This window comes from Arachis duranensis, chromosome 9, assembly GCF_000817695.3.
Source record: "Arachis duranensis cultivar V14167 chromosome 9, aradu.V14167.gnm2.J7QH, whole genome shotgun sequence".
NCBI lineage: Eukaryota > Viridiplantae > Streptophyta > Magnoliopsida > Fabales > Fabaceae > Arachis > Arachis duranensis.
In genome coordinates, this window is record NC_029780.3 from 114,551,934 (window position 1) to 114,571,799 (window position 19,866).

The 19,866-nt window shown below is 37.5% G+C and overlaps 5 protein-coding genes across 5 annotated transcripts; 4 read left to right on the forward strand and 1 right to left on the reverse strand.

Annotated features, from left to right (window-relative positions):
• The first annotated feature begins 903 nt into the window (after positions 1–903).
• LOC107467475 (uncharacterized) lies at positions 904–4,969 on the forward strand. Its single transcript, XM_016086588.3, has 7 exons — positions 904–1,803; positions 1,974–2,067; positions 2,177–2,242; positions 2,366–2,539; positions 2,633–2,729; positions 4,363–4,503; positions 4,600–4,969. The coding sequence occupies exons 1-6, from the start codon at positions 1,221–1,223 to the stop codon at positions 4,489–4,491; spliced, it is 1,143 nt and encodes a 380-aa protein (XP_015942074.1). The 5' UTR covers positions 904–1,220; the 3' UTR covers positions 4,492–4,503; positions 4,600–4,969.
• A 1,477-nt stretch (positions 4,970–6,446) lies between these two features.
• LOC107467474 (aluminum-activated malate transporter 12) lies at positions 6,447–8,843 on the forward strand. The gene is made up of 6 exons (XM_016086587.3): positions 6,447–6,860; positions 6,955–7,095; positions 7,202–7,474; positions 7,543–7,664; positions 7,746–7,889; positions 8,127–8,843. The coding sequence occupies exons 1-6, from the start codon at positions 6,578–6,580 to the stop codon at positions 8,691–8,693; spliced, it is 1,530 nt and encodes a 509-aa protein (XP_015942073.1). The 5' UTR covers positions 6,447–6,577; the 3' UTR covers positions 8,694–8,843.
• An 817-nt stretch (positions 8,844–9,660) lies between these two features.
• Positions 9,661–10,554, forward strand: LOC107467248 (uncharacterized). The gene has a single exon (XM_016086287.1). The coding sequence runs from the start codon at positions 9,661–9,663 to the stop codon at positions 10,552–10,554; it is 894 nt and encodes a 297-aa protein (XP_015941773.1).
• Positions 10,555–14,704: 4,150 nt separating this feature from the next.
• LOC107467249 (aluminum-activated malate transporter 12-like) lies at positions 14,705–16,880 on the forward strand. Its single transcript, XM_052254421.1, has 7 exons — positions 14,705–14,759; positions 14,930–15,232; positions 15,319–15,459; positions 15,556–15,828; positions 15,918–16,039; positions 16,120–16,260; positions 16,356–16,880. The coding sequence occupies exons 1-7, from the start codon at positions 14,705–14,707 to the stop codon at positions 16,878–16,880; spliced, it is 1,560 nt and encodes a 519-aa protein (XP_052110381.1).
• A 79-nt stretch (positions 16,881–16,959) lies between these two features.
• On the reverse strand, positions 16,960–18,924 carry LOC107467531 (2-alkenal reductase (NADP(+)-dependent)). The gene is made up of 5 exons (XM_016086654.3): positions 18,515–18,924; positions 17,907–18,084; positions 17,650–17,816; positions 17,474–17,556; positions 16,960–17,354 (listed from the first exon to the last, which is right to left on the reverse strand). Exons 1-5 carry the CDS (start codon positions 18,737–18,739, stop codon positions 16,976–16,978), a joined length of 1,032 nt encoding a protein of 343 aa, XP_015942140.1. The 5' UTR covers positions 18,740–18,924; the 3' UTR covers positions 16,960–16,975.
• Positions 18,925–19,866: the final 942 nt, after the last annotated feature.

Genomic DNA, 19,866 nt, shown 5'->3' on the forward strand with positions numbered 1-19,866 from the left:
ATGAGTCATGAGCATTTAGTGATATAAAGGCGCTGACATGTCAAGTTGAAATACAGCTATTCAAGATGATATTTTAACATGATGGACTGATTGGTTGCTTTTAGAAAAAAGGTGCAAGTGTGCAACAGAAGCATCCGATTCATCTTTTCTGAAACCTATTTAAGATGCTTAAAAGGGGTAGTTTTAAGAAAGAGCAAGGTCCCATAGACCGTCAAGGTGGTTGATGATCAAAATAAGGGAATTTGGTAATGACTTCCAGCTATCCTTCAGAGAAAAAAAGTGCACTTTTCTTTTGCAAAACCTGCTTATGTAAGAATGCTTATAAAGCATTCATGAGCTGGGATTTTCAGATAATATGAATATGAAATTGAAAGTTGAAACCTCTCCAATTGTATTGAGAGAGAAAGGTAAGAAAAACGTGTACAATAATATCCCATATTCCTTTGGGACCATTTATCAAACACTTAGAGTACATATATTTGCAGTCATTTAGAGACGGTTCAGCTGTTAAAAAATATCATTTTTTCCCCTCAGCTTTGCTCTTAAACTTCAGGGTGAAGTGGATATTAAAATTTGTGAGTCACTCACTTCTAAAAGCATAAGAAACTTCAGGATTCATGGTACATAACAAGTGTCTATATGATGATGTATGAGACAACATAATAATGTGTTGCTTTATCATACTTTGGAAAATGATTGATTCAGCTTTGAAGGAAAATGAGATCAGAGGCAACTATCAACATGGCATGGCACCTCATGCTTTTTGTGTTGGTGGGAAAGGGATATTAGATTACGTCTATGTCATTTTATTTTATTATATTATATTATTTTTTTTAGCGAAAGACTAAAAAAGTGATTTGGACAAATAAAATAATTCATAAGGAAATCAGCCTCTTGATCTTTTTCTTAACCCTAAAAAAAAGATCATGCAAAGGAGATGATTTGAGTTGTCGTCCAGAAAAGAAATTAGTTACAGTGCATAAAACCGAAGAACAGAGGAGTAATTTTCTTTATGCAGATCTACGTAATCTGCAAAAACATACGTGACGCTATTAAAAAAATGTTATCTTATTATTATCATCATTAATTAAATAAATAAATAAAAAAAAGAAAAAGAAAAAGAGTATGAGCGGAAAATCTTGCATTCGTTAATTCATCTTCTTCGTTATTGAGAATCAGAACAGAGCACAGATCTCAACTACTTCTTCGTCTTCAATGCAATGGGGAGAGCCTCGATTTTCGTGTACATCGGTGTAGCTGTAGTGCTCCTCTTCTTCCTGTCGCGCTCCCCACACAACCACCACTCCTCCACCCACCGCCACCGCCGCCTAAGGCTCCGCTCCAACTTCACCCTAACTCCATCCCACCACCACTCCCACCATGACCACGTCGCCTTCGACCCCCTCGTCGCCGAGATCGAGCGCCGCCGCGAGGACAAGCAGTGGGAGATGGAGCACCTCCGCCACAACCACCCCGAACTAGTTCACGAAGACGACTACGACGACTCCGCCCCCGGCCATGAGTCCCAGCCGGAGTGGGAGGACTTCATGAACGCCGAGGACTACCTCAACGACGAGGACAAGTTCAATGTCACCAACAGGCTCCTCCTCCTCTTCCCCAAGATCGATGTGGACCCCCCCGACGGGTTTGTTAGCGAGCACGAGTTGACTCAGTGGAACGTTCTCCAGTCCAACAGAGAGGTTCTCCACCGCTCCCAGAGGGAGATGGATCTCCACGACAAGAACCACGACGGCTTCGTCTCCTTCTCCGAGTACGATCCTCCCAGCTGGGTTCACAATTCAGGTTCACCTTCTCCTCTCGATCTATGACCTTTTTGTTAGTTCACACTATGAATAGATGCTCGTGAATTCAATGTAGTAGTAATGTTTGTTGCAAATTTATGGTAGATGCTGGTTTCTGTTTCTGATTGGTTTGTTATTATTATTTGAGCATCTTGTTTTCTCATTTATCAGGTGTTGGATATGACATGGGTTGGTGGAAAGAAGAGCATTTTAATGCATCTGATGCAGATGGAGATGGTCTTCTCAACTTAACCGAGTTCAATGAGTGAGCTCCTACTCCTAAATCCTAATACTTGTTATGAAACCTTGTTCTTGTCTATGCATGTAAACAAGTTTTACCTTTGTTAACATTGGCTTTTGTTTTTTTATTCTAGCTTTCTTCACCCAGCTGACAGCAAAAACCCAAAGCTTCATCAATGGCTGTGCCAGGAGGAAATCAGGTAACTACAACCCGAAAATGTCTATGGCTGTTTCAGTATCAGTTAGTTCACGAGTAAATGATTTCTGTTTTGTTACATCAATGCCTTGGCTTCGTCATGCTTGATTTACCCAATTCTTTACAGGGAGAGAGATACAGACCGAGATGGAAAGATCAACTTTAAAGAGTTTTTCCATGGGCTCTTTGATTTGGTAAGAAATTATGATGAAGAAACTCACAATGGTTCACATCATTCTGATAATTCAATGGATGCACCAGCTAGAATGTTGTTTGCTCAGCTTGACAAAGATGGAGATGGGTACTGATGATTTCCATTTTAATGCTGAGTCACTTATCTTTGAATGATTGTGCCAGTTTAGTATAATTCATTTTTGACGTTTCATCTTTGTAGGTTCTTGTCAGATGTTGAACTACTCCCTATAATTGGGAAAATCCATCCATCTGAGCAATATTATGCAAAGCAACAAGCAGATTATATCATTTCACAGGTACTGAATTTAACCTTATGATAATGATAATTACACTCTTGCAATGTAATTGGAACATAGAAAGGACTTTTTATTCTTGACCTAACATGGATCACATCTATAGATGTTTTTTGAGTAGATACTTTATGTTTAACTATGCCATAGTATCACAACTTACCTTTGGATGTTTATGAGAAAACCAACAGATAAAAATTCACGAGAAAAACTCTTAATTCCAAATAAAATCCCTACTAGAATCCAAAGCTTCTAAACCCATAAATTTCTAGTCAAAGTCTCTAAAAATATATGTATCCAACATGTTGAACTTGCAAAGCTCTATAGAGTATCAAGTTCATAAAGGAATAGTTTTAGAAGCTATGGTGTGCAAATTTTGTAGCAGAGGAAGTAAAAAATAGAGCCTTGGTGATGGAAAGCAATACAAAGAATCACGGGTAAAATAATAAGACAATGAAGGAGAAGAATGGAAAAATGGAGAGAGAGGCACGGTTCTAAAACGAAATCTGCCCTACTTGTGTTTAAAAAAAAAGGAAAAACTTGTTCACTCTATTATACATATTGCGTTTTGTGTGCTTAGAGACCATTTTTTTCAAAGAAAAAAAACTTTTGTAGTTAAATAATGATGTCATAACAGATTGAACTATTTCATGCAATTAGGAAAGCTGATTAGTTTTCCATAGCTTGACGCTTTACCTTTGGAGTTAAAATGATGTCTTTTTTAGATAAATAATGTCTCTTACTGTAACCTTGTGGACTGATAGCTGCATGTCATGGTAATTATGGGTGACATAATAGCTGCTTCCTTTCAGTAACTTTTAACTGCTAATTGATAATATTTTTTAGTTAAAATCTGTCACTATGATTACATATATTTATGTATATTAGTTTGTTGCACATTTGTTTTATACACAAAAATATTCACGAGATGTTAAACCTTCTTGTTGGATTGGGTAAGGTGTGCTTGTGGGTGTATCTGTGGGAATGTGTGTGCACATGTGCTATGTGTTTGTGTCCATGGTGGTATTGTGTCCTAATTTCCAATGTAATAGGCATTTGAATTAGTACTTCTAAAACCACAGACCTCGCTGCTAAGAAAACCTGTTTTCATGGAATAGGTTTAGGTAGGAGCAAGGAAAGATTTCCTTTTCTTGGTGGAGGAGTCCTCCGTTTCTTATGAAGGTCTTTTGACTTTTTGAATAATATCAAGATATATGATTGTATTATGAATGAAAATAACCACCAATAAGCAATGAAAGGAAGTTTATTCTATTTAAGAATGTGAAGCCTATGGTAACAAATGTTTCCATTTTTATTTGTTGGGGTATGGTGTGGGGCCAAATGGGTGTGGGTGGTGTCTCCAGCATGCTTGATTTACATATTAAGCGTGTTTAACTAGATGTTAGCATTGGATTAAATTTTCTTCAAGCTGGCTCCAGAGTAATCTACAATTCAGTCAATTCTACATCTCGATGTGTTAACATCCTGAAGTAATTTCATTGTTGAATTTAATAATTTGTTTAGGTAGGCAGATATTGACAAAGACAGCTCAATATGAACTCCAACATATGTTGCTTAACATCATGCATTAATTTCTTCAATATACATCCTATTTATTCATGAAATAATGTGATGACAGGCGGACGCTGACAAAGATGGGCGCCTTAGTTTGACTGAGATGATTGAGAACCCATATGTATTTTATAGTGCCATTTTTAACGATGAAGATGACGAAGACGACTATGATTACCACGACGAGTTCCGGTAAAATTCTTGTTAGGTAAGGGCAGCCCTCTCATCCTGTGTCAAACTTATCCAACATTTAGTGAAGATTTTATGATTTTATCTTTGATATTTCTGTGACCATGGATTGCAGGATACACGGCACAAACCTAGTTTTTGTTTTTGTGATGAGTCAGTGCAAAGTTATGACATAATATTGAAAGCTTTTACCTGTTAGGTTCATAGTCTCAATCCTGGTGGGGTTGCCAACATTTGTTGCTTCTTTCCATTGGTATTATATCTGCTGCGAGTTCTTAGTTTACTTTTTTGCCTGCGGAAGCCTGTAATAGAGATAGAGTGAGAGTCACAGACACCTGCTATATTAGTTGGAGGACAATAGAATATCTCAATTTCAATGTAAAACTTGTATAATATACAGATTTTCAAGTCACTGGCTGAGTAACACATCAATGGATAATATTTGTACCATATGATGATGATAATGATCTTGCTGGTTCTAGATTTCTCGTAGCACATTCACAACTCTATTCTTGGATCCAACTATCTGTCACAAATCATTTTAAAACAAAACGAAGTGGCCAATAATGGTTTTGGATTTTTCGATATACTTTAGGAAAGATTCGATTCTTACCTGAATTATCCTTTAGTTGAGGAGTTCGTCTCATCATACATGTTTCTTGTTTCCTATTTGGAGTTAAACTACTTTTTTTTTTCTTTTTTAGAACAATTTAATTTAATAAATGTAAAGTGTTCGAGATCCAGTGTGGATGCTCCACTAGAGCCAATCATGACTGTTATTTANATTCTAATTTTATTGAATTTTTTCATTTTAAAGGATTTGGTCTTATATAAATAAACCCTTTTAATTCCATGTTCAATTAAAGCATAATAAATGTATTGAGCTTGATAAAATGGTTCACTTTTTTGTGTCATAGTCTCTAATTTTATGCAAGTTAGGCTGACTTGTGGACATTGGAGATAGTTAACAAACTACACTTTTCTTCTTTTCTCCTCAAGAAACCGACAGCATAGCTTACTTCATAGTCCTAGGACTAGGATTATTCACATAAAAATAATTACTTGCATATGAGGAAAGGACAAGTGTACTTGCATTTTCAAAAGCATATATCATACGAGCCACAATCATTTTCAAGATTAACCAATTCACCACCACCATTTCCATGTTAGCCGTCCACGTTATTATTATACTCTCAACAATTCTAATTTACAATAAATAAGTCAAGCACACAACCAACAGGAGGGACAACATGTTGTCAGATCCTACAACTTAGAAGGTGCACTCATGCAATTGGAAAATTGTTCTTTAAATATTGCGTTAGAGATAGCTTATCATATTAATACTTCATTTATTGTTAAATGAGATATAAGTACTATTTATTTTTATTTGTTAATGAATCAAATTTAAATCAATATATATACATATAATAACAAAATTTTCTTTATTTTTTCTTAGAATATTTTTTAATCCAACAAATAAAGAATTAATCTGTCACGAATATAAATTTCTTTTAACAATTTATCATCATCACTAAATTATTACACATATAAAATAAAATTTAAATTTCAATATTTACTTAGACGAACGAGTGAGTTAACTTTTTAATACATTAAAGATTAATGTATCCAGATACAACTTTAATCCAAATACAATTACTTTTATGTACCAAAAAATACAATTGTAGACTAGGAGTATGATTATTATATGTATAAGCTTTTGGTCACCACCTTCACCAATATGATAACAACCACCAGTTTTTGAGAGTCTGGTTTTCTACACTGAACATTGACTGAAGGCACTAGTGAAAGCTACAACCTTCATCAATTCTCTTTCTCTTTGTAAACACGGTGGATTGCACTAGAGACATGGCTGGAATTATCTGTATCCCTTTTTAAAATAAATAAAATGTGCAAAATGCTCCATTAGTCCAATTGATTTTAATTAATACTTCAATTCTCTGTCATCTTTTGCATTCTTTTTAAGCTAAACACCACATTCACTCTATTATCAAAACTGAAATTCTCTAAATGATTGATTGATTGCCTTAGAAAGCTGGTTCAGGCTTAATTAAGAGTGCTTTTTATTTTTTTCAATGGCTGAGATCAATACTACTAGTAAAAGAAGCTCAAGCAGTTATTATTGGGAACATATTTATAACTTTGTTGATGAAGTGAAAAAGTTTCCAGAATTGGTGAAGAGAGCAACATGGAAAGTTGCCAAAGAGGATCCAAGAAGGGTGATTCATGCTTTGAAAGTAGCCTTGGCCTTGACACTTATTTCTCTCTTGTATCTTTTGGAGCCATTGTTCAAAGGCATTGGAAAGAATGCTATGTGGGCTGTTATGACTGTGGTTGTGGTTATGGAGTTCACTGCTGGTATATATATTCTCTCGGCTCTCTCTCTCGCGCGCGCGCGCAATTCCTTTGATCCTGTCCTTATGCCTTTTCCTCTTGTTATGCATTCTTGCAGGGGCAACATTATGCAAAGGACTTAATAGAGGATTAGGGACTATTTTGGCAGGGTCCTTGGCATTTCTTATTGAGTATATTGCAGATGTGTCTGTTAAGACTTATAGAGCTGTTTTCATTGGTGCCGCAGTTTTTCTTGTTGGTAAGCATGAAAAGAATCTAGATACAAATTATGTTGTTAGTTGAAAATATGTAAAACACTTGATACTAACATAAAAACAATTCTTTGCTTCAACTTTGATTGGCAGGGTATGCAGCTACTTATGTGAGGTTCATCCCCTATATCAAGAAGAATTATGACTATGGTGTTTTGATATTTCTCTTGACCTTTAATTTGATAACAGTATCAAGTTACCGAGTAGAAAATGTTTGGAGCATTGCAAGAGATCGTATGTTAACCATTGCAATTGGGTGTGGTCTATGCCTTGTGATGAGTCTGTTGGTGTTTCCAAATTGGTCAGGGGAATACCTTCATAAATCCATCATATCAAAGCTGGAAGGACTAGCCAACGCAATCGAAGGCAAGGCGCATTTTAAAATCAATGTACTTTGATTTGTATAACGGATTCTGAAAACAATAATGATGCAGGGTGTGTCAAGGAATATTTTTGTGAGTCTGAGATACAATCAAGTGAAGATGATTCATGTGAGGATTCCATTTACTTGGGTTACAAGGCAGTGTTAGATTCCAAAGCTAGTGAAGAAACATTGGTAATTCCTTGTTATGTTCAAGTGTGTTAGTATACATATCTTAATTCATAAGCTAGACTTTGTTTCTATGAAATCAAGCAGGCATTACAAGCGAGCTGGGAGCCGAGATGCTCGAGATATTTCCGGCGAATCCCATGGAAGCAATATACAAAAGTCGGCGTTGCTCTTCGCCACTTTAGTTACACTGTTGTAGCTCTACATGGATGTCTGCAGTCTGAAATTCAGGTACTAATTTTAACCAGTTTCTTTTAAAAAGTTGAACTAATTTTGCTGTTAAATAATTCAGAATTTCAAATTAAAGAAACTTGCTAGTTGATACAAGCCATCATTCATGCCAACTCATTTTTCTCCCAAGATTCTGCTTCTTTTATTATTGATGGCACATGGCCATGTTATTGATTCAGTTCTCTTCTATGATCAAAATATAGTTATTTATTGACTTACATTTGACAAATTCTTTAGACACCATGGTCAATTCGATCTCAATACAAGGAACCTTGCATGAAACTCACAGAACAAGTGTTCAAAATACTAAGGGAACTGGCAAACAGCATAAGGAACAAAAGAAAATTCTGTCCTCATATACTCTCCAATGATCTCAATGTAGCCTTAGAAGATCTCAACAATGCCTTGAAATCCCAACCACAATACTTTCGCGGCTCCAAGATCAGCCGAACCTCCAAAATGCAGCATGAAGAAGAGTCTAGAGCCTCATTTTCAGGTGTTAACAACAATGATTCTAGTGAAGATCCAAAGGAAAGACAAAAGAAGGTTCTAAGGCCACAGCTGAGTAAGACTTTGAGTATGATCACTAGCTTTCAATTCTCAGAAGCACTTCCTGTTGCTGCTTTCACTTCTTTGCTTTTGGAGATGGTGGCAAAACTAGATCATGTGATAAATGAAGTTGAACAATTGGGCAGAATGTCACACTTTAGAGAGTTCAGAGTTGAAGATGAGATTGTTGTCACTTGTGAGAGACCAAAAGTGAATTCATCTTACACTGACATGACTTCTTATGGAGAAGACTAATTACTGAGAAAGATTTTGTTGATAAAATCATACTCAAGAGTTTGACAACCTTGATTGTAGTTGGGCAAAGTTGAAAGAGAGTAGGCTTAGTTTGTTATAGCTTGCTTGTTTTGATAGTATTAGATATGTTATGATCATGTCTCAACTAAATGGGATTGAGAAAGTCTAGGGAGCCAGCAGATTTTGTGGTTTTTAGCCATCAATTAGCCATCAACCATGTTTTTAAAGGTGTGAGATTGCATCTAATGGTGTAAAATCATTCAATTTCCTTTTGATGGTTAAATGCATGCCAAAATTTAACAAAAATGCTGGCCCCTTAGCACTCCTCCTATGGATTATATCAACTTTGAACAACAATTTGAGGCATCTATCTGGGAAAGAAAGACACATAATTATATGTATAGCAACTTCTTTTTGAAGCAAAAGTTACAAATGATTTAACTCATAGCAATGGACTAATGCTGAGAAATCCTGGATCAAGCACTGGTGATTTAACTAATGACTCAATAGACACTACGCTCTCTGTTGAGCCGCTTTTCTATTATTTTTAGAAAATTAAATTTTAGGGCAAGAAACTTAAATAAGCCAAGGAGAAATCAAATTTACATGATTCAGCTAAACTGAATTCAGCTTCATCAATAAACCAAAACACATAAATATGTAGTTCGAATCAGCTAAGCTCGAACTAGAGTTACATATAATTCGAATCATGTTGATTCGAATTATAAAAAGTCACGTCCCCATGTAATTCGAATTCACCTGGTTCGAATTACACACTAACAGTAATTCGAACCAGGTTGATTCGATTTACTCCCAAACACCGACACCTATGTAATTCGAAAGATACTGATTTGAATTACACTTTATACAGTTCGAACTATGCTAGTTCGAATTACTGAGGACCTAAATTCGATTCGGTATAAAGTTCATTGATAAGGATCCTCTCAGTATTTTCGTGAGGCCAACGATGAGCTATGATAACCTTGTTAGTTCTGTTCTACGAAAACTTGGTTTAGAAGGCGTGAAACGGGTTAAGAAATTTTTCTATCGAATTCCGATCTCGGTTCTCCAAGAAATCGTGAAATATGATTGTTTCACGATTGGTAGTGATGAGGACTTGCAGGTCCTGTTTCATTGTCGCCGGCAGTTTTCCGAAGTGAAGATACCGAAACTGTTGGCGAAGTTGGTTGACGTGGTATCCAGCTCGGGGGGTTCAAACCGGAATACCCCAACTATAGCCACGGTTGCTTGTTCTAGCTCCAGACCTGCGAATGCATCTTCCTCCGTCCCTGTGTATGAACCTCCGGTCCAGCTTGTCGCCTCCGCATCGTTTGCCAAGGATCTCAACGAAAGTGGAGGCGGTGAGGTTGGAATAGGAGATCATGTGCCGACCCCCTTACATTGTGCTGCACCGGCTGGTCTTGGAGATGCATTGTTGGATGATCCAGTGGACGACGATGTGGAGCCGGATATCATTGCTGATGACAGCGGCGATGATATTGGACCGAGTGAGGCTACTGGTGCTAGACGTGATTCTAGCTCTGGCACACATCAGTACCCTCCACATTTTTCATCTTTGGACTTGGATACAATGAGGCATGAGAGGGATCATGGGGAGCCTACTGGTTTTGGCGCTAGAGATGTTGAAGGGACTGCAGGTCTGACAGAGTTTCAAGTGGGTCAGCAATTTCAGGACAAGAATGAGGTTGTGTTAAGTGTGAAGACTTACAGCATCCGACGCGGGGTACAATACAAGGTGGTGGAGTCTGACTATCGCCGGTATGTTGGGAAGTGTTCTGAGTTTGGGAATGGGTGCACATGGTTGATTCGGCTCAGCCTCCGGCAGCGCAAGTGCATTTAGGAGGTTAAAAGGTACAACGGGCCACATACGTGTCTAGCGACCTCAATCTCCAGCGATCACAGGAGTTTGGATTATCATGTGATCTCCGCATTCATCATGTCGATGGTTCGGGTTGATGCATCCGTATGCATCAAGGTGCTCTTAAATGCCACGGCCGCACACTTTGGGTTTAGGCCGACGTACAGAAGGGTCTGGCTGGTGAAGTAGAAGGCCGTTGTCCACATTTATAGTGATTGGGATGAGTCGTATAACGAGCTCCCTAGGTGGGTGTTAGGAGTTCAGCTGACGATGCCTGGTACAGTTGCAATCCTTAGGACGAGCCCAGTTAGAGTTCGGGGCCAGCTCGACGAGTCGCAAGCTTATTTCCACAGACTGTTCTGGACGTTTCCACCATGTATCGAGGCATTCTGTCATTACAAGCCGTTGGTTAGTTGGACCAGGCTGATGACCGTCATTGTCACCATCATCACCGTGAACATCCCTCGTATCACGCGTCCTCCATCTGCCGCCACGCCCTCGTCATCCACCTCTACCCCTACCCGCCGCATCACCCTCCTCCATAGCCTGGTCCATCCACCTCCACTCACGCTGGCTCCGTCGTGTACCCACACGAGCTCTCATCTTAACCCGACGCCTATCAGGAACGTCGTCAACAAGGTCCATGTCAGGAATCGCCCTACACCCCTCTGCATCGCCTCAACAGGAATGGGAACTAGTCTCGGATCCCCAGGTACATCTCTGGTGACAGGAACCTCTTTCCATGCTGACTCCACCAGTCCAAGAAGCCATGTGAGGGTCTCGGGTCTGCGACAACGTCAAACCGGAGAACATGGTCCACACGTTTCTCCCAATGAAGATGCCAAAACTGTAAAGTGGACGGGAACCAACGATCACCACCTCTTCCGTCCTTGGACATCAAGAAGTCGATGTTCAGGGTGGGCTCGGGGCGGGGCTGTACTCCGCCGAACTGGGATAATACCCTGTCAATCTGGTGCCACTCTACGACGGCAAAATATATCAAGGCCGTCACACACCTCCATAAGGCCGTATGACGAGGCTCCAACACCTCCGGATGCATAACCTGAAGGACGTCAGGGGAGCTATATGGCATCCAGATAAACTGAAAAAAAAGTTATACTACGTGTAAGGACAAATCGTAAACCAAAGTCTAAAGCTTTAATTAAATACACTTGTGAGGTTAGTATACTCACATCCATGGGCTGTAGCATGTCTATCCTGAGCCTCCACATCTGCACCCGAGGTCCCTTCTCACTACCAAAAGGATTGTGACCTGACCACCTGCATATCAAATCAATGTTATCGCATGTAAAAGGTGTGACAAAATGGTATAACATTACAAGCGGACATGGAATTAAATAATTTAACTCGAAATAGAAAATTCTAAGAATAGTACCTCGAAGCCAAGGGCCAGCTGAACTCATCATACCCATCAGGCCTAAATCTAAGAAACTGCCAGAAGATTCAGGACTGAAGCAACTGTAACGGGCCTGCTAACTTCACCACATGCCTGTTGGCCACTCGGCACATGCACCTGTATAATCATGCTAGTGCCGCCGACCCCAGCTGTATCCACCCATCTCCTCAAGCCGAGCCACGTAAGGTAGCCATCTGATGTGAATACGGTTGCCAGACTTGTCGGCAAACAACTGGGTGCCCAACAACATCACGACATACGCACGAGCAAAGCGCCTCACTGTCTCCTCATCAGCGCCGGCGGGGCACTCTCCGAAAGTCTCCTAGAACCAAGTGCAGTTCACTGCGAACTTTTGAACTTGGTTCGCAGGAGGTATGACACCGAGCAACTCCTGGAACCACACTCAAGCCGGACGGTCCCCCTCGATGTATACATGGAAATCTGTCAGGCAACCACTGACATAACGCCCGTCAACTGGCAACCCCAACTGGTAGGCCATGTCCTAAAGTGTGATCGTGCATTCGTGCACTCTCTGAATAGCATGTGGAAGGTGTGCGTTTCTGGATGCCACCGCTCGACGAAGGTACTGACAAGGGGCTCATCTAGTCGGAACATCTATCGTTCAGTCTCACGAGATGGTATAATCCGGCCATCTGCAAGTACGGAACGTACCTCTCATCGAGTCGCATGTTCTGCTGCCGCCGCATGCCCTGCTGCCGCCGCATGCTAGAGATGCATCGCTGGGGCTGTGCATTACATGGACCACATAATAAGAACCATTTACAAAGCCACTAACAAAAACAACTAACTACATAAACCACGTTTGGAAACCACTAACAAAAATCGCATACAAAAGCAATATAATAAATCGCTAACAAAAATCGCTACCATAAACCGCATGCAAAACCACTAAATAAACCACTTCCAAGACCATCAACATAAACCGCTATCATAAACCATCAATAAAACCGCATACAAAACCACTAAAATCAACTGCATTCAATACCACTAACAAAAACCACAATCAAAACCACTAACTAAAAGCACAAAACTCAACCAAAATCAAAATAACTAACATAAACCACATCAAAAACCACTAACGTAAACTACTAGCCACAAAACATGCAAAACTACTAACGTAAACCACTAACATAAACTGCAAACAAATCCTCAAATAAAACCACTTCATTAAACCACATGCAATACCGCCAACAAAAACCACATGCAGAACCAAAAAAATAAACCATTAGCAAAAAAAATTAACTACTAACCTCATCGTTGATGACCCCCCGGCAATATGAGCCACTCCATCCAAGCGATACAGTCTACCTGGATCGTCCCCCATCAGCTAACTATCCTGCTTGAGCCTTTGTTGGAGCGAAACTGGGTCGTTTTCTCTAGAATTTGGCGGGGTCTGGGAGTGGGAAAGTGATTCGAATGGGTTGGATTCGAACTCCTTTTATAGACAAATCTAGTGTAATTCGAAGCAGTTCAATTCGAATTACTCCTAGTTGTTGAAGAAGAGTAATTCGAATCAACTAGATTTGACTTATGTAGTGTTTCGCTGCCCAAGCTAAGTCGAATGACCTTGTATCGAATTCGATCTACTCAATTCGAATTACATGAAAATCTAGTTCGATATATGCTGATTCGAACTATATTATTTTGTGGAATGGTGGATTCGTGAATCACTCTTCCTTTTGGCTGATTTGCGTAAATTCTTCTTCAGCATGACTTATCTTAGTGTTTTGCCCTAACTTTTATATATTTATTTTTAAAATTTTGGATTTGATATCAATAATTTAAAATAAAAGTAAAAAATTTTTATACATTATACAAAAATATAAAATCAGAACATTTACAAATATTACTCACAAAGTAGTCATTTATAAATATTATTAAATTTATTTTTAATCCTATTTAATTTGTAGAAATATAAAAATCCAAATTTAAAAAACTCTTTAAATCCATGCATAATTCTAATTGATAATATAAAGATATATGCGAGATTGATTTATTTTAATAAGACAAAATGATGCTAAAGTCTAATTACTTTGAGAAATAGGTAGGATGAGATGAATATATTATAACGTGATATTACAAAGACTCAATTTTATTACGTTATTTTTAGATACACTATAAGTCTATAATAGATACAATTAAGTGATTAACCACTATTTATAAATCTCCTTAATTATTAATTGCCCATTTGCCATAATGGCCACAATGCCAATAAAATTGACCTGTGAAAATAAATCCACCAAAGGCAACACTCTTGAATTATTATGAGCAACCTTGAGGCTCCTTCGTCAAAGGTTTTTCAATGCTATTTTTAGTTTATAAAAAAAAAAACTAAAATAAAAAGCACAGTTGGCAAATGTTTTCAAAAACAGTTTTTGGATTTTTTTAATAATAATAAGAACTTAAAAAAAAAAAGAGTTGTTGTCAGGTGTGGTTTCTGTTGCATTGTCTGTGACCTTGCATCCAGTTTTTCTCTTTTTTAACAAAATAACAATAAAAAAAGAAAATAGAATGATGATACCATAACCCCTAAACCCCTCACAAAACAATAATTAAATTCTAAACATCATGATTTAAGTGTCACATTTCTCTTGGTGCGTTAATTGTGTTCTTTGTCAAATAACACAATATACGATTAATAACTTGTTGTTCAAGAAACATTTTTCTTGGTGCAGAAATTGTGTTCTTTGAAACATGACCCGTCAGGTTCATCCTGAATCGGATATTGAAGTTCCTCCCCCTTTTAAAGGTTGTTATCATTTAAATTTTCAAACTATTTATTATTATTAGCATTATGATTTTGCCAATTTATGAAGTCTATTATTCCATTAGTCCATACTTTTGTCACCTTTTGCATTCTGAGAGATTATCATAACTGAAGCTCTTAATTTGATGAATTTATCTCAAAAACCAACTCAGATGACTCAAATATTTCAGCAGAAGAAACCAGCAGCAGCAGCAGTGGTAAAAAAATCCAAAAGAAAAAGTGCAATGAAGGTTGTAGCTTTGCAGATAAAGTGAGGAAGTTTCCAGAATCGGTATGGACTTCGACAGTGAAGGTTGGCAGAGAGGATCCAAGAAGGGTGGTTCATGCCTTCAAATTCGGCGTGGCATTGACATTTGTATCTTTGTTTTATATGATTGATGATTTGTACAATGCACTCCAAAAGGATGCTATGTTTGCTGTGTTTACTGTGGTTGTGGTGATGGAATTCACAGTTGGTATGTTGTACTCTCTAATATATGATCATGTTTATGAGTTTATCAGATCAAGAATCTGTTTCATTCATTTGATGAATCCTCTGCAGGAGCAACATTATGCAAAGGACTAAATAGAGCATTGGGGACAGTTTTGGCAGCATGCTTAGCAGTTCTGATAGATGCTCTTGCAAGTTCCTCTACTAAGATTTTAACTGCAATTATTGTTGGTGTTTCAGTTTTCCTTGTTGGTGAGCATCAAAGAAAGCTTATCTTGAAATTGAAATGGACTAATTGGAACAACTATCTTTCTCAAACTTGTTGCAATTATCCTATGTTATTGGCAGGAAGTGGAGCTACTTATGCAAGGTTCATACCCCACATCAAGAAGAATCTAGACTATGGTGTTGTTGTGTTTATCTTGACATTTAATCTAGTAACAGTGTCCAGTTACCGTGATGATAATGTGTTGAGACTGGCGCAATCAAGAATGTTAAACATCGCGGTTGGATGCATGATATGCCTTATCATGTGCCTATTGGTGTTTCCAAACTGGTCAGGGAAATACCTTCAGGATTCAATCACATCAAAACTAGAAAGCCTAGGAAACTGTATAGAAGGTAATGGTAAAAATTAACTATTAATAATTTGATTTGATTTGATTCATATATTCTTAGTGTCTGAAAAGAAGGAACAACCATGAATGCAGTTTGTGTGAAAGAATACTTTTGTGAGTCTGATCTAAAAGGAAGTGAAGACGGTTCGATTCATGATCGCATTTCCAAAGATTACAAAGGTGTTTTAGATTCCAAAGCTGCTGAAGATACATTGGTATGTCCCTAAACTCCCACTTTCTTATGTTATGACAGAAGATCTTATCATATGAACTTTGTGTCTGTGAAAGTAAACAGATCTTACATGCAAGGTGGGAGCCAAGATACACAAGCTTCCACAGAATCCCATGGAAGCAATTTGGGAAAGTCGGCGATGCTCTTCGCCATTTTTGTTACACTGTTGTAGCTCTACATGGTTGTTTGAAGTCTGAAATTCAGGTACTATAAAACTCAATCTCAATCATGAAGCTGCTTGCTCTGCATGCATTCTGATACATGTACTCAAATACTATTTTGATTGATTCCTCCTCAAGGCACCATGGTCCATTCGAAACAAGTGCAAGAACCCTTGCATCAAACTTGCAGAAGAAGCTAACAAGATTCTAAAGGAACTCTCAAACAGCATAAAGGACAAACGCCAAGTTTGCCCTCACATACTCAACAATGGTCTCAACAAAGCCTTAGAAGACCTCAACAATGCCTTGAAATCACAACCTCAGCTTCATTTCAGCCACACACTGTCGGCCAGGATGCGAGGTCAAGGGCCCCCTTTGCCTCCTGATAGCGATGATGGTCAGATGCCTATGCCTCAACTGAGCAAGAGTATGAGTAAGACTATGAGTGTAATCGTTGGCCTCGAGTTCTCAGAAGCACTTCCCCTTGCAGCTTTCACTTCTTTGTTGCTGGATATGGTGGCAAAGCTAGAATATGTCATAGATGAAGTTGAATTATTGGGAAGAATGGCACACTTCAGAGAGTACAGAAGTGAAGATGAATTTTCGGTTAGAACTGAGGAACGACCTAAACCTTGTAGTGAACTACCTGCTTACGGAGCCTAATTATAAACAAGGACTATCCATTTCTTTTCAATAATTATATATATATATAAATCCAAATACTGATAGATACAAACAGTACTAGAGGTTAAAGTAGTTCATTCATTAGCAACTAAAACAACTTGTTTGCCAGCACTTCGGCCTGTGAACATTGCTTCTAAAGCTGCCGGAGCTTTCTCAATGCCTTCAGCTATGTCTTCGACGTATGATATCTTGCCTTCTTTAATGTAAGGCACAACAATCTCCAAGAACTTAGGATAGTGTTCATAATAATCAAACACTATGAAGGCTTCTATTTTAATCTGCTTATAAATTATATTCAGCAAGTTCTTTATGCCTTGAGGCTCATCAAGTTCATATTGTGATATCATTCCGGCCACTACGATTCGGCCGCGCCTTCTCATGTTAATAAGTGCTGCCTCAAGTGTGTCTCCCCCAACGTTGTCAAAGTAAATGTCAATGCCTTCCGGAAAGAACCTGAGAAATTTTTTGACATAATAAACAGTTAAGATTCTATGTTTTGTTAACCAAGTGTATAAATGTTAATTGAATTGATAACAAAATTCAATACAACAAACTACCAATTAAGTACTCACCTCTTTAATGTTGCATCAAGGTCATGTTCCTCCTTGTAATTAAAAGCACCATCAAACCCATACTTGTTCTTCAAAATCTCAACCTTGTTTTACAAGAAAAACATGAAAACTTATAACCTGAATTCTTGGACAAACACAGACTAGGTTCCAATTAAAGTTACTAACATCATATGTACCTTTTCTTTGCTGCCAGCACTTCCAACAACATAACATCCCATCAATTTTGCAAGTTGACCAACAAGTTGACCAACAGCACCAAATGCTGAAGATACAAAGACATAATCTCCTTTCTTTGGAGCTCCAACTTCATAGAAACCTGCATAAGCAGTCATACCAGGCATACCTGCATGTGCAAACAAGTACTATGAAATATGCCCTTCAAAGAATTCTATGTATGAAAATGAGGAAGCTTCCAGAAGAGTTAATTACTTACCAAGTAGTCCAGTATAATAGGAAAGAGGTACATCTGTATGCTCAATTTTGAAGAGGCTATCTGTCAATGTGATCACACTGTACTCTTCCCATTTGGTCACTCCCCACACCAAGTCTCCTTTCTTGAATCCAGGGTGTTTGGAATCCACTACTTTGCATACTCCATACCCAACTATTGGCTGCAAAAAATAAAAAATAAAAGTTAGTCCTGAAATTTGAAAATTAAATTTAGTCCACGAAATCTGAATATAATGTGTCACTATACATTGACTAAAATATCCTATAAACTAACCAATCAGAGTTGGTAAAATAGTCAGCTCACTAGTTCATTCAAACAAGTGTCGAGATTCCAATCTTGACTTAGACTCTTAAATGGAACTTAGATGCAGATTAATTTTTGGCCTATCGAAATAGGGGATACCGTAGAAAACAAAAATCAAAATATCCTATAAAATAGGCTAAAATATAATTCTAGGAAGTTTTAAAATTTTAGGAACTAAAATGAGACATAATAGCAATTTTGGTGATCAAATTGGACCTGTTAATAAACAAATTCTGCAGTACCATATGTAATTGATGAACTAAAAGAAATGAATATGAAGTGCTTACTGAATCAGGAGTGAAAGAATGGAAGAGGCGTTTGACATCCTTTCCCCTGGTTCCTCTCATGTAAGGATCACAAGATAAGTAAAGATTCTTAACAAGCACAGCATTTTCAGCCTCTGGAGGAAGTTCCAAGCTTATGGTGGAACTCTTCAAATACATGTCACTCTCTTTTGGATTACCAGTTATGTCACGTGCAGCCACAACCTGTTTGTTGCTCACTTCTGCCATCCTATTGATCTAATAAGTTTCCCTTCACAACTCTTATCTCTCTTTTGTTTGTGCCTTGAACTGCTTCTTGCATGTTTTAGCAGGGTATTTAAAGGGTGCCTGAGTGAAAAATTTTGGTCATTTTGAACTCTGCAATTGACTAAGCATTGTTGGGCTTGGTTTGTCAGTGCTCACGTCATCATCAATATCATGTTTCTTCAAAGTTTTTTTAATGGATGATTCACCAACAGATGATGTATGATAGCCAGCCAATGATTTTCTTACACATAGCCGCTGTTAATTAAAACTTAGAAGCATTTGGACATAGTTATCTATTATAATATATACAAAGAAAAGAAAGACAAAATAGTTTCACAGTCATTTACAGATATTTAATATTTTTTTATTTCACATCATATTATATTACTATTTATTTCTCAAGGTGAGATGACTTAATCATATCTTAAGATTTTTTTTATTTACTTTTATATCTAATCATTTTTTACATTTATTCTTTTGGTTATTCTGTATTTTAATTTTAATCATTTTGTTTTCATTAATTTGACATACACATCTGTATATATATAAATATTTTTTTGTCAACTACAGTTTACTTTTTTTTTTTTGCTTTGACGACTCAATTTGCATTTTTATTCATAATTTGCAATAATGGTAGTTGCGCATGTTGTCCTACATAACAAATAGTAGATACTAAAAAATTAGATCTCTTTTTCACTGTGACTAATTTTAAAGACATTGTTAAGACAGTCATACTTGCATTAAGGTGTGAATATGTTGGTCAGAAAATAGTTTTTCCAGGTTTATTGATAGTCTCTGTCCAGGTGCATCAAACCTACTCATTAATACTATATTTATGGACACAGAATTAATGGACCTACTTTTTGCCAAACTCGATCAATTGTTTATTTATTGTACAAGAGTTTGTTTATTCTAAAACCAATTATTGATGAGAATATAGCATTATATATAGTTTGCAAGAATCATTTCGGAACAGATGGCCACACGAGAGGTACTCAGATGGATGCTTTACATTACCTTCCAAAAGTTGGAACAATGAAGAAAGGTATCTTACAATAAAAATATAAAATATTTTTCAATTTATATTTTAAAAACAACTTTCTAATATA